Here is a 12,079-nt window from a genome sequence, read left to right on the forward strand (position 1 = left end):
TTTCAATTTTGTTTGAAATTGAAATTAAAACTGCTCTTGGAAAATTGAGACTTTATCCCTATGTAAACTAAAGTTCAAATACATTAAAATCTGAAATAAAAAAAAAATTGAGTCTTAAAAAAAAAGTTCAACAGGTCCTGAACCACAGTCATTTAAGCATTATATGAAGACTGTTAAAGCATTTAGACCAGTCCTCACCACCTTGCCAACAACCTCTTGCTTTGGTACCATATTGTTATTCAATGATGGCTGAAGTTGAATGACAGCATGGCTATACTATATCTAGAGTCTATATTTGGGAATTAGAAACTTGGTCAGCAGATAATAGCATGGGCACAACCTGGGATCATGCTAGAAATGTAGCAGCACAGGCCCCAGCTCAGCTCTATTGAATCAGAATCTGCATTTCAACAAGATTTTTAGGTGATTCTCATGCACATCAAAGTTTGAGAAGTAGTTATCTAGAGGACTTAGAATAGGATGGAGGATGTGAATTAGAAGGTTTTCAGAATACTGTATATTCATCAACAAACAACAGCTGGTAATTGCAGTGCTATGTTTAGATCGCCATCAAGTCCTTTCTTGCCAGGATGCCTTTGTGAGCTTTGCCATTATTGCTTGTCTAATATGGTTGGTTGCCAATCAGGGGACAAGGGAAGGATCAGACGATAAAAGATTAACTTTGCTTTATTAGGTTCACTGAATCCTTTCATTTTATTGGAAATGTTTTAATAGCTTCATGACCACCACATCTTTCATTTTCATGACCTTTTTTTTTTTTTTAAATATGGAACACTTCACGAATTTGCGTGTCATCCTTGCGCGGGGGGCATGCTAATCTTCTCTGTATCGTTCCGATTTTAGTATATGTGCTGCCGAAGCGAGCACTCATTTTCATGACTTTTAAAACACCTTTTGGGTATCATTATAACAAACCTTGTTGGACAGCCACCTATAAAATGAAGGGGTGAATGTATAAATGTCATATTTTCCCAGGTAGGAAATGGTAAATGTAAATGGTTACCCATAACATTAGATATTGATTTTTAAGAGCAGGGGCTGTGGTAAGTGGATGGATACTTGGATACATGACATGGAGAACCACCTTTCTCAGGTCTGTAGAATGCAAGAATTCCAAAGTTTGAGAAGTGAGCCCCACCCTTTGCATTGCTGGAGGTATCTTCATTCATTTGTTCATTTATTTTATGTATATACATATATTCATTATATATATATTCATTATATATATATATTCATTTATTATTTATTCATTTATTCATTTAAATTTGTTCATTTATTATATATATATACATTTGTATGTATATATATATTTGTGTGTATATATATATATACAATATATATATTGTATATATATGTATTGTGTGTGTGTATATATATATATATAAATAAATGTATGTATATACATTTAATATTTTCCATGTACCAGACACAATGCTGGGTACTATGAATATATGAGGTATAAAGGCAGACAAGATCTTTGCTTTTGTTGACTTTACCACCTAGGGGAAAGACAGACAATAAATAAGTAAATATAAGAAGATAAGATTGGATAACGATATTGTAAGAGGTAAGAGTTATGAAGAAAGCACAATAATGTGATAAGACATGACTAGGGGGCATCAGCAAAGGTTCCTCTGATTTTTTAGCTGAATCCTGAAAGAAAGCACTCCCACTATATATTAGGGGTAGAATTTTCCAAGGAAATTATCCAGAAGTGTAAAACTGTTGAGTTGGGAACAAGGTTGACATGTTCTGGGGGCAGAAAGAAAGTCGCTGTTGCTGGGGTAGTGTGAGAGAGATGGAGACTGGTACAAAATGAGATTGAAGAGGCTAGGGATCCGGTCATGTGGGGCCATGTAGCCTGCACAAAGAATTTGGATTTAGGTGTGAAGGGAAGCCTTTAGAGGCTAATGTACATTAACCGTTACTAGCCCTTCTAAACCAACTACTCTTCAAGATTCAAAGTAATTTGTTGAGGGCAAGAAGTGGGAAACTTGAGGTCCCATATAATACCGATTGTATTATTGAGATATTGAGAGTGCTTTAAGATCAGCTATATATTTGAATAAACACAAATTTTCTTCACATGGAATATCCCAACAGACTCTAGTCACAAACCATCAGAATCTTGACAAACCAGTCTGTTTGTCTCAATAGGAACACTTGACCCTTCACAATTGTCCTATAGTACACAATGTCCTTTATGGCAAGTGTACCGGTCAGGTTTCAGGGAAGCAGAACCAGCAGGACCATAATACTGAAATGTATGACAAGGAATTGGCCTATGGGATTGTGGGGGCTGATTTGGTTTGAGCAAATCCAAAATGAGTAGGACTGAGTCAGAAAGGGAAGATCATGGGCAGAGTGGGCACAGGTTAAAGCTGTTGTCCACAGGCAGCCAGGAAAGGTGAGTTTGAAACTCCATGGATACAGGAAGAAACTCTTGTCCATTGGTGGAATTTTTTCCCTGTCTTCCGGGAGCCCCAGCCTTGCTTTTAAGGCCTTCCAGCTGATTAAATCTGGCTCACCCAGATTATCCTGGATAATCTCTTTTACTTAAAGTCCATTGATTAGGGACTTTAATTATATCTGCAAAATCCCTTCAGAGAAACACCTAGATTAATGTTTGATTGAATAACTGGGAGCTTTAGCCTTGCCAGTTAATACTTCATGAAAAAAAGTTATCACAGCAAGGTTAAGGGCATTCTTTTATAATCTTAAATAAGTTCAATAAATGGTTAATGGTCTCTTAGATACATCACACATTCCATTGCAGACTCCCTCACATCATCATATGAAAACATTGTGCCATAAACCTAGCAGATGTTGTTACTTTGAATACTAAGATGAATTGATTACCATTATCCATTTAGAAGGTGTTAGGTTAATGACATCATTTTTGCCAAATAAAAGAGTTTGCCAGTGAAGCCAAGAAGTTTTAATAGGCCTCATATACAAAGACCCTTGTGAGTATTAATAGTTGCTGGAAGTTTTATTGTTCCCGGTTCCAGGAAGCCCCATTTGCAAGCAGGAATCATTTCCGGGTAAGCATTTCTGGTGTGTTTCCTAAAAGAAATCTCAGAATAAAAGGACCCAACTCTACAAAACTTTAATAGTTTGTTGAGATTTATTTTCTCATCCCAAATAAATAGCTAGTTTTATGAATAATTATATATTTGTAACTTTATATTTTTTCTTTAAGAAAGCCTCCCCACCTTGTAAGCTTTGGGCCCAGGAAACGAGGATCCACCCTTGCATATGAATTTTTTATCACCTTTTTTTTAACTAAACAAAAAATGACTTATTTGGGCAAGATTTTCTCTCAAGGCCCTATCAGTTAGTTATTGGTATAACTGTCCTGAAATCCAGTCAATTATGTAGAAATTCCTCATCTAGTTGAGAGACAAATCTCAATAAAACAGCGAGAGTTTATTTCAAAAGGAAATTTCTGGCTTTCATAGTGGATTTCAGGAGAGCTCTAAGGCATTCAGAATGTCTCATGATTCTCAAATGCTAATCCGCAGGCATACAGGGCAGAATCAATGGCTAATATACAGAAATCCATATATATTACACTGCTGGCATTAGACAAATGGAAAGTATTTTCATTTGTAGCTTTGCTTAAGAGATAGTCTTATTGGTTTATTCATTTTTGTGCTATTGCTAAAAACCAAAATATACACGGTCAAATATTAGAACATAAGAAAAATTATTCAGTGAGAAATCTCCCTCTCCTCTATCACACTGGTTTGTTCAGTTCCCGGTATCACTTATTTCTGGAATCCACTAATATGAGTTTCTTTTTTTTTTTTAATTTATTTTAATTTTATTTTTTAAAATTTACATCCAAATTAGTTAGCATATAGTGCAACAATGATTTCAGGAGTAGATTCCTACTGCCCCTTACCCATTTAGCCGCCCCCCACACAACCCCTCCAGTAACCCTCAGTTTGTTCTCCATATTTATGAGTCTCTTCTGTTTTGTCCCCTTCCCTGTTTGTATATTATTTTTGTTTCCCTTCCCTTATGTTCATCTGTTTTGTCTCTTAAAGTCCTCATATGAGTGAAGTCATATGATTTTTGTCTTTCTCTGACTGACTAATTTCACTTAGCATTATACCCTCCAGCTCCACCCACATAATTGCAAAAGGCAAGATTTCATTCTTTTTGATTGCCAAGTAATACTCCATTATATATATATATATATACCACATCTTCTTTATCCATTCATCCATCAGTGGACATTTGGGCTCTTTCCATACTTTGGCTATTGTTGATAGTGCTGCTATAAACATGGGGGTGCATGTGTCCCTTCGAAACAGCACACCTGTATCCCGTGGATAAATGCCTAGTAGTGCAATTGCTGGGTCGTAGGGTAGTTCTATGTTTAGTTTTTTGAGGAACCTCCATGCTGTTTTCCAGAGTGGCTGCACCAGCTTGCATTCCCACCAACAGTGCAAAAGAGATCCTCTTTGTCCGCATCCTCGCCAACATCTGTTGTTGCCTGAGTTGTTCATGTTAACCATTCTGACAGGTGTAAAGTGGTATCTCATTGTGGTTTTGATTTGTATTGCCCTGATGATGAGTGATGTTGAGCATTTTTTCATGTGTCGGTTGGCCATCTGGATGTCTTCTTTGGAGAAGTGTCTATTCATGTCTTTTGCCCATTTTTTCACTGGATTATTTGTTTTTTGGGTGTTGAGTTTGGTAAGTTCTTTATAGATTTTGGATGCTAACCCTTTATCTGATATGTCATTTGCAAATATCTTCTCCCATTCTGTCGGTTGCCTTTTAGTTTTGCTGATTGTTTCCTTTTCTGTGCAGAAGCAATATGAGTTTCAGTGTATGCAGGGTTTCTGTATGCACTGATGATTTTAGATTTTGACCTCTGCTTTCTGTGGGTTTTTTTTAAAAAAAAATTTTTTTTTTAACGTTTATTCATTTTTGAGACAGAGAGAGACAGAGCATGAACAGGGGAGGAGCAGAGAGAAAGGGAGACACAGAATCTGAAACAGGCTCCAGGCTCTGAGCTGTCAGCACAGAGCCCAACGCGGGGCTCGAACTCACAGACCGTGAGATCATGACCTGAGCCGAAGTCGGACGCTTAACCGACCAAGCCACCCAGGCGCCCCTGTGTGGGTTTTGATTTGCCTGGTATACTTTTCAAATCCTTCTATTTCAAATTTTTGGAGTCACTTCATTTTAGATGTGTGCTGGGTTTTGCTTTTGATCCAGCTAAAAAATAATTTTTATGATCATGAAATTGAGCACATTTAAATTTGTCAATATATTATATATAAAAGTATATATTATATATTGTTTGGTTTTATATTTCTCACACTCTTTTTTATGTCATTCATTGGTTATATGGGTTTTAAAGTTTTCACTGGATCTGTAATTTTTTCTTTGTTTTTACTTGGGGAGGGTATTATACATTCTAGTGGTAACTTTATACTCATAGGTTGGTATAACTCTTCTAGCCCTTCAGTTTTCTAGGACAGTAACCATTACATCCATGTCGACTAATGATAAAATGAGCATGTTTCTTCACTCCCCTCTTTCTCTTCTTTTTTTTTTTTTTAATTTAATATTTATGTATTTTTGAGAGTGAGAGACAGAGTGTGAGCTGGGGAGGAGCAGAGAGAGAGGGAGACATAGAATCTGAAGCAGGCTCCAGGGTCTGAGCTGTCAGCATAGAGCCTGACACAGGGCTCAAACTCACAAACTGTGAGATCATGACCTGAGCTGAAGTCGGACCCTTGACAACTGAGCCACCCAGGTGCCCCTCTACCACCTAATTTTATTCAACAATGTGATCTTTTTTTGTGCTCCTTTTATTTTGTTAAATTTATTTATACTACTATTCCTTGACTTGTTGGTTTAAGTCCTTTGTCTCTTAGCTGTTGCTGATTTATCATGAATGAAGCTTCTCCCTAATCGTTCCAGTTTTTGTTAAATTGTATCATTTTGACATTGTCAGGCATGTGGCATTTACCGTCTGTTTTGTTATCCTAGGCTTCATATTATTTTAATCTCACTTCTACATTTAAAAATATACAGCACTCTCCACTAAGTCTTTTTCTAAATTTTCCTCAGTCATCCATCAGTTTACTTTGTAGTAGTTTTCTCGAAAAGGTCTCTTAGAAACAATAGTCCCCGAATTTCCTGAATGTTGAAAATTTGCATTTTTAGATTTGTTGAAACTTTTGTATTTTTAGATTTGAGGCGCAGATTGAGTGTGTATAATATCCACACTCCACACGTTCTTTCCTTGATTTTCTTGTTGGTGTTGCTCTGTCTTCTGGTGTTGATCATTGCTGTGAAGATATCTAATGCAAGATACACATTTCTCTCCTTTTAAGCGACTTGATCATTTTGTCTGGCTGCCAAATGATTCTCTTTAAAGTCTAATAATTTGACGAAGATGTGCTTCGGTTTGACTTCTGATTCTGTTATTCCTGGTGCCACAGTATGTCCTTCCTGTGTATGTCAGATTGTCTCTAATTTAAGGAAAACTTTACACATAATACCTTCAAATATTTGTTCCATTTTGGTGTTCGTTCTGAAGGACTCCTCTGATTGTTGTGTTGGTTGAATCTATTTCTTTTTCAGTGTCACTTTCCTCTCTCATTTCTCTTCTTTTCATTTTCACCTTATTATATTTGTTTGTCTCATTTGTAAACTCCATTTCCCATTATGTTACCACACACTTGTGAGTGAAAATCTCACTTGTGAGATTTTTCCTGAGCTCTGCCAGCTCACTTTCCTCACTTCCTGTTGTGACATTTCCGGAGCTCTTTCACTTCTGTGATCTTCCTTTACAGAAATAAGTGCTTTTTCGAGTTTTAAATTTTTTTTTTTTCAACGTTTTTTATTTATTTTTGGGACAGAGAGAGACAGAGCATGAACGGGGGAGGGGCAGAGAGAGAGGGAGACACAGAATCGGAAACAGGCTCCAGGCTCTGAGCCATCAGCCCAGAGCCTGACGCGGGGCTCGAACTCACGGACCGCGAGATCGTGACCTGGCTGAAGTCGGACGCTTAACCGACTGCGCCACCCAGGCGCCCCTCGAGTTTTAAAATATAGTTTGTGACAAAGCGCTTAGTAACAATATTTATCTGGCCAGTGGCAACGTACTTCTGGAGGTAGTTCATGTATCGATTCATTCTTCTCTTTTAAAATTTTTTTAATGTTTTTATTTATTTTTGAGAGAGAGAGAGAGAACAAGCAGGGGAGGGGCAGAGAGAGAGGGAGACACAGAATCTGAAGCGGGTCCCAGGCTCTGAGCTGTCAGCACAGAGACCGACCTGGAGCTGAAACTGGTGAACCGTGAGATCATGACCTGAGCCAAAGCCAGACGCTCAACCAACTGAGCCACCCAGGCGCCCCTCTTCTGCCCTTTTTAAAGTTTGTTTTGTTTCGTTTCTAATTTTGCTTATAGTCCTTTGTGTCCACTCTATGCCATTTTTTTAAATTTCCTTTCTTAATTAGTTTTAATGAGTTGGATTTTTTTAGACCTGAAGTTTGTAGTAGGTCCCTAGGTGAGAGTTTGTGGTGTGGGATTGGAGTGGCCTTCAGTTTTTACAACTGACAGGCAAACTGCTTTTAGGAAAAAATGGCTCATGTGCGTGATTCTTCACGTAGCCCTGCCTCATCTGTTTCTCTGAACCAAACAAGGTGTCCTGGAGGGCTTTCGCTTCCGGCCTTGTTCACCTCTGTTTGCATCCATAGATATAAATGAAAGATAAAGCATTTGTACTGCAGGGTGAGCCCCTCACCTTTAGTCAGTGTCTTTTTTTTGCTAGAACTTTCTGAGATGCTGTGGCTGCTGGCCTTCTTACACTTTCGGACTCATCACCTTATCTCATGTAACAGCTCTTTGGCTGCCCTTCTTCCTATTTTGCAGGCTGCAGGTTACCTCTATCTTTGGGCTTCACTCACGTGGAGTTTGTTTGCCAAATTATTATTTGTTTTCATTTTTCCTGGTTGTTCTAGTATAATATTCAAGAGAAAATGGGGAAGGATATTGACTTATACAATCATGTTTATATGGGAAGTGGAGAGGGTTTTTTTTGTTTTTTGTTGTCTTTTTCCCCCTAGTTCATATATGTAAAGATGGCAGTATACGGTGAAGTTGTTCAATGTTTATGTAGTTTATTTCATATTCCTCGGGGTTGCCATTTAAAGTATTCCTTTGTCCCGCTCCAACCTCATTCTCTCTCTGTTTTGAACCTTGGTCACATTGTACTGAATTATTCAGAATTACCTGCACGGTAGCTCTCGTTTCTCCACACTTTGGTTTACTTTGTTCTCTCTCGTTGACATTTCCTTTCCCTCTTGCTAACCCATCTTCACCTCCGTGGCCCTTCTTATCAATTAGAATCCTATCTGGACTTCAAAATCTGCCTCAAATAGTGTCTAATTCTTCAAGCTTTTCCTCTGATCTCTGCATAGTGTTACAATCTCTTTATATGCTTAACCAAAATTTCTGTTGCTCCTATTTTTTGAGAACTGTAACTTATTGTACTTGATATTTTGGTCATTTGGGCACTGCGCCTGCTTTCTACCAGTTGGAAGAAGGCCTGCGACTGAGTCATATTTGTGCCTCATTTATGCCCAAGCATAGGACATTGTGCATAATATACATCCAGTAAACATTTGTTGAAATGATAGAATTAAGCAAAAGGCCAGAATTATTTTCTTGAATGCATGGCACAATTTCCTCCTACATCTCACTGATGCATAAGACAGCCACTCATGGGGGATAATTTGGCTCTTTTTTTCTGAAGCCACAGATCCCTGTAGATCAAAGTGTCTTATAAGGACGTGATTGCAGAAGAGCTTGTTTAGTGGTGCAGTCAAACTGTTTTGATTGTTTTCATTGTCTTATTTCAATACAGAATAATCTGTTCTTGGCTTATTATGAGTCTTTGATAGCTGCTAAGTAGATGAAAAAGCAAAAATGGAAAACACAAGCTTCTTTAGTCTTTTACTGAGAAGTGGTGGAAATCATCATGGTATAAATACATTAATAGAACAAACTTTGTTAAAATTTAGCTTTTTAATTTAAACCGAAGTCAAAGAAATAGCAGGAACTTAAGAGAAAATCCCCCCAGATACACTCTTGGTGTTAGAAACATACAAATTTTCAGATGAATTCAAATGGGAATTTTCTCCCCACTATTTCATTTAATTGGGCCTCTTACCAAGTATAATTTACATGTTATTTTCTTCATCATTTTGTAGCTTTGAACGCTGTATTTGATGAGAAAAACCTGTTCCCCAAAGAAATTCTGGATCGTGAACGAAGAGCCAAGCAATTATATCAAGAAACAAGTAGTGAAGTGAAGATTAAAAGAAATAAGAAGCAATTATAATTGAAACAAAAATAAATATTTCATTGTCACATAAAATATGGATATAAAATGTGGAGAGGAATCAAGAATTCTGTGCCATTCTTTGACTTTATGTTTAAAAAAAGAGTTTTTAAATGTTTATTTATTTTTGAGAGAGAGATTAACAAAGTGTGAGCAGGGAAGGGGCAGAGAGAGACAGAGACACAGAATCTGAAGCAGACTCCAGGCTCAGAGCTGTCACCGCAGAGCCTGGTGCAGGGCTTGAACTCAAACTGTGAGACCATGAGTCAAACGCTCAACCAACTGAGCCATCCAGCTGCCCCTCCTTGACTTTGTATTTAAACTTCAGGAAGTTTCACCTTCAATGTCTTAGTGCTGCTTTTATCCATCACCTTTCACTTTCTGTGCATTCTTAATAAAAGATAGATTGGACTACAGAGGGGCCAATATTAACTGGTATCATCTATTCCCAAGTGGTTTTATATAAAAATGTGCATTTTCAGAGCAATGCATTCTAACCAGTTGCCCTTCTGGTTGCTTCTATAGGCAAATATTTTTGATCAATTATTATTATAAAAACCTGCCTTGAAGTTAAATATGGAAAGTACTAACACAGCGAATATCTACAAACTTAACTAAGAAAACCATTTCCACGTATTTACATACTTTCTAGTTTTTTGAAAATGATTCTGATAATGCAGTCAGACCATGTCAGTAGCAGCTATTCCTATTAATTCTTACAGACTTATATCCATTCTTCTGTGTACCTATTGAGAAATTACTGCATATGTTCTGCTTCTGTATTTTATCTTACCATATTATTGAAAAGCATAGCACTACCAAAGAAGTAATAGTCTCAGAAAAAAAATTTTTTTTGAAGAGACTGGGGCTAGGTATAGGACTCATTCTATGTAGAAGCTCAAGTGGGAAATGTTTGGTTCTGAAAAACAATGCCTCACTTTTTGGATCCATTTTTCTTTATAAATGTCATCATCTACCAGGTAACCAATATTCTTATGCTGCTTTATTTATTGTGTTCTGTAGGAGTAATTAATAAATTCATTCATATAACTTTAGTTACTACACATTTGCATTTTAAGACTTCTTTCAAAACCATTTGTATTTTTTAGAAGAATTTTGTACTAACACACACAAGTAAAGGAAATAATTAACAATATATTAGGGGTCTATTCTGTTCAGTAACTGCAAAATTTCATTGCGTGTAAGCCTCACAGTAATCGTATACCTATTATAAGGTTAAAATCTGAGATTTGGATTTGTGAGAAGAATGCCCAATTATCTATGGCAGAGTTGAGGTTGGAGCCTGGATGTGTTTTACTCCAAAGAGTGTGGTTTTGCACTTCAACTTTCTGTTCACTCTCTTCTTGTTAATATAAAGTCAGTGGACTGAACTTTAACAATGGAGTTTCCAGAATCAGTGGAGCAAACGTTTTAGCTGGTGAGGAGGGAGGCAGAGGAAAGGTTTTCAGAAGACACTGCCTATTCCATTTACATTTAAGTGCATCCTGATCAGGCCCTGTGACGTCTATGTATACTGCTTTTCCCTTTCCTTGAATGACAACCACATGTGGGAAAGACTTAAAAGAAACATATATTTGAATGTATCAACCAACAAATGTTGGTGAATGTTATCAGAGTGATAAAGACTCTGGAAACCATGTTCCAGAGAAACAGGTAAAGAAATGGGGAAGTCTGGCATAAGAAAGAAAATTCATGGGACATATAACCTATTCTCAAATATTTCAAAGCTGCAATGAGGAAAAAGAGTAGAAGTAGAACCAATGGACACAGTTATAAGGAGGCAGATTCTAGAATTCTTTCCTGATACCTGCTAAAACAGGAAGGGATTTCTCGTCTTCCCTTCCCTTCCCTTCCCATCTTGGTGGAGAGGAGTTGGCAGCAGGCTGGCTGCATGGCTGTGAAAGGAAGGAGGAGCTGAGAGAAGTCATATGCTCACTGGATCCAAGAGTATGGGACTGGGGAGTGGGAGGAGTGTTTAGGTGGTGGAAAGGCAGAGAGGGTGAGTAGAGGAAATGGCCGGCACGGTTGGGAGGTTGCTTACACTGAGAAAATAAACATTGAGTAAGTAAATGAATAAATTCGTGAATATAGTAAGAATGAGAGGCAGGTGTCTCACTTTTATAGAGGTATTTATAAAATTTCAAAGGGAGGAAGCTAGAAAGAACCCTGAGATCACAGATTGGGTCTGAGAGTCCAGTGTGAATTCATGGTTTTAGAGGGAGGGAGGGAGGAAGGAAGAAAAGAAGGAAGGAAGGAAAGGAAAAGAAGAAAAAGAAGGAGGAAGGAAGGAAGAAATGTTTAAGAGTGATTAAGAAGCTATGTTTGCAGCTTGCTCGCAAATGATTCAGAAAATGCTAATTATAATTGTGTCTACACATACATACACCATATATATATAATACATGTATATAATATATGACTTTATGTATATATATACATACATACATATATAATATACATACATATATACATACATACCTATATACATACATACATACATATATACATACATATATACATACATACATATATATAATACATACATAATATATAATGTTATATATATTATATTATATATTATATATTATATATATTATATATAGGAGAGAGAGAGAAGGAGGGAAAGATTAGCTATATAGATTGAGCATACATATGTGGTA

At 37.0% G+C, this 12,079-nt stretch overlaps 1 protein-coding gene and 1 non-coding gene across 2 annotated transcripts in view; one reads left to right on the forward strand and one right to left on the reverse strand.

The window, feature by feature from the left end:
- Window positions 1-9,488, forward strand: part of WDR49 (WD repeat domain 49) — a 139,092-nt gene extending 129,604 nt beyond the window's left edge. The window contains exon 20 of the mRNA XM_042903330.1: window positions 9,268-9,488. Coding sequence (XP_042759264.1) covers window positions 9,268-9,398 — 131 coding nt within the window. The 3' untranslated portion in view covers window positions 9,399-9,488. The remainder of the gene's footprint in view (window positions 1-9,267) is intronic.
- Window positions 782-888, reverse strand: LOC122198956. Its single transcript, XR_006193244.1, has one exon. It is a non-coding gene; the product is annotated as a U6 spliceosomal RNA (small nuclear RNA).
- Window positions 9,489-12,079: the final 2,591 nt, after the last annotated feature.

The sequence above is a fragment of the Panthera leo genome, chromosome C2 (assembly GCF_018350215.1).
Source record: "Panthera leo isolate Ple1 chromosome C2, P.leo_Ple1_pat1.1, whole genome shotgun sequence".
Taxonomy (NCBI): domain Eukaryota; kingdom Metazoa; phylum Chordata; class Mammalia; order Carnivora; family Felidae; genus Panthera; species Panthera leo.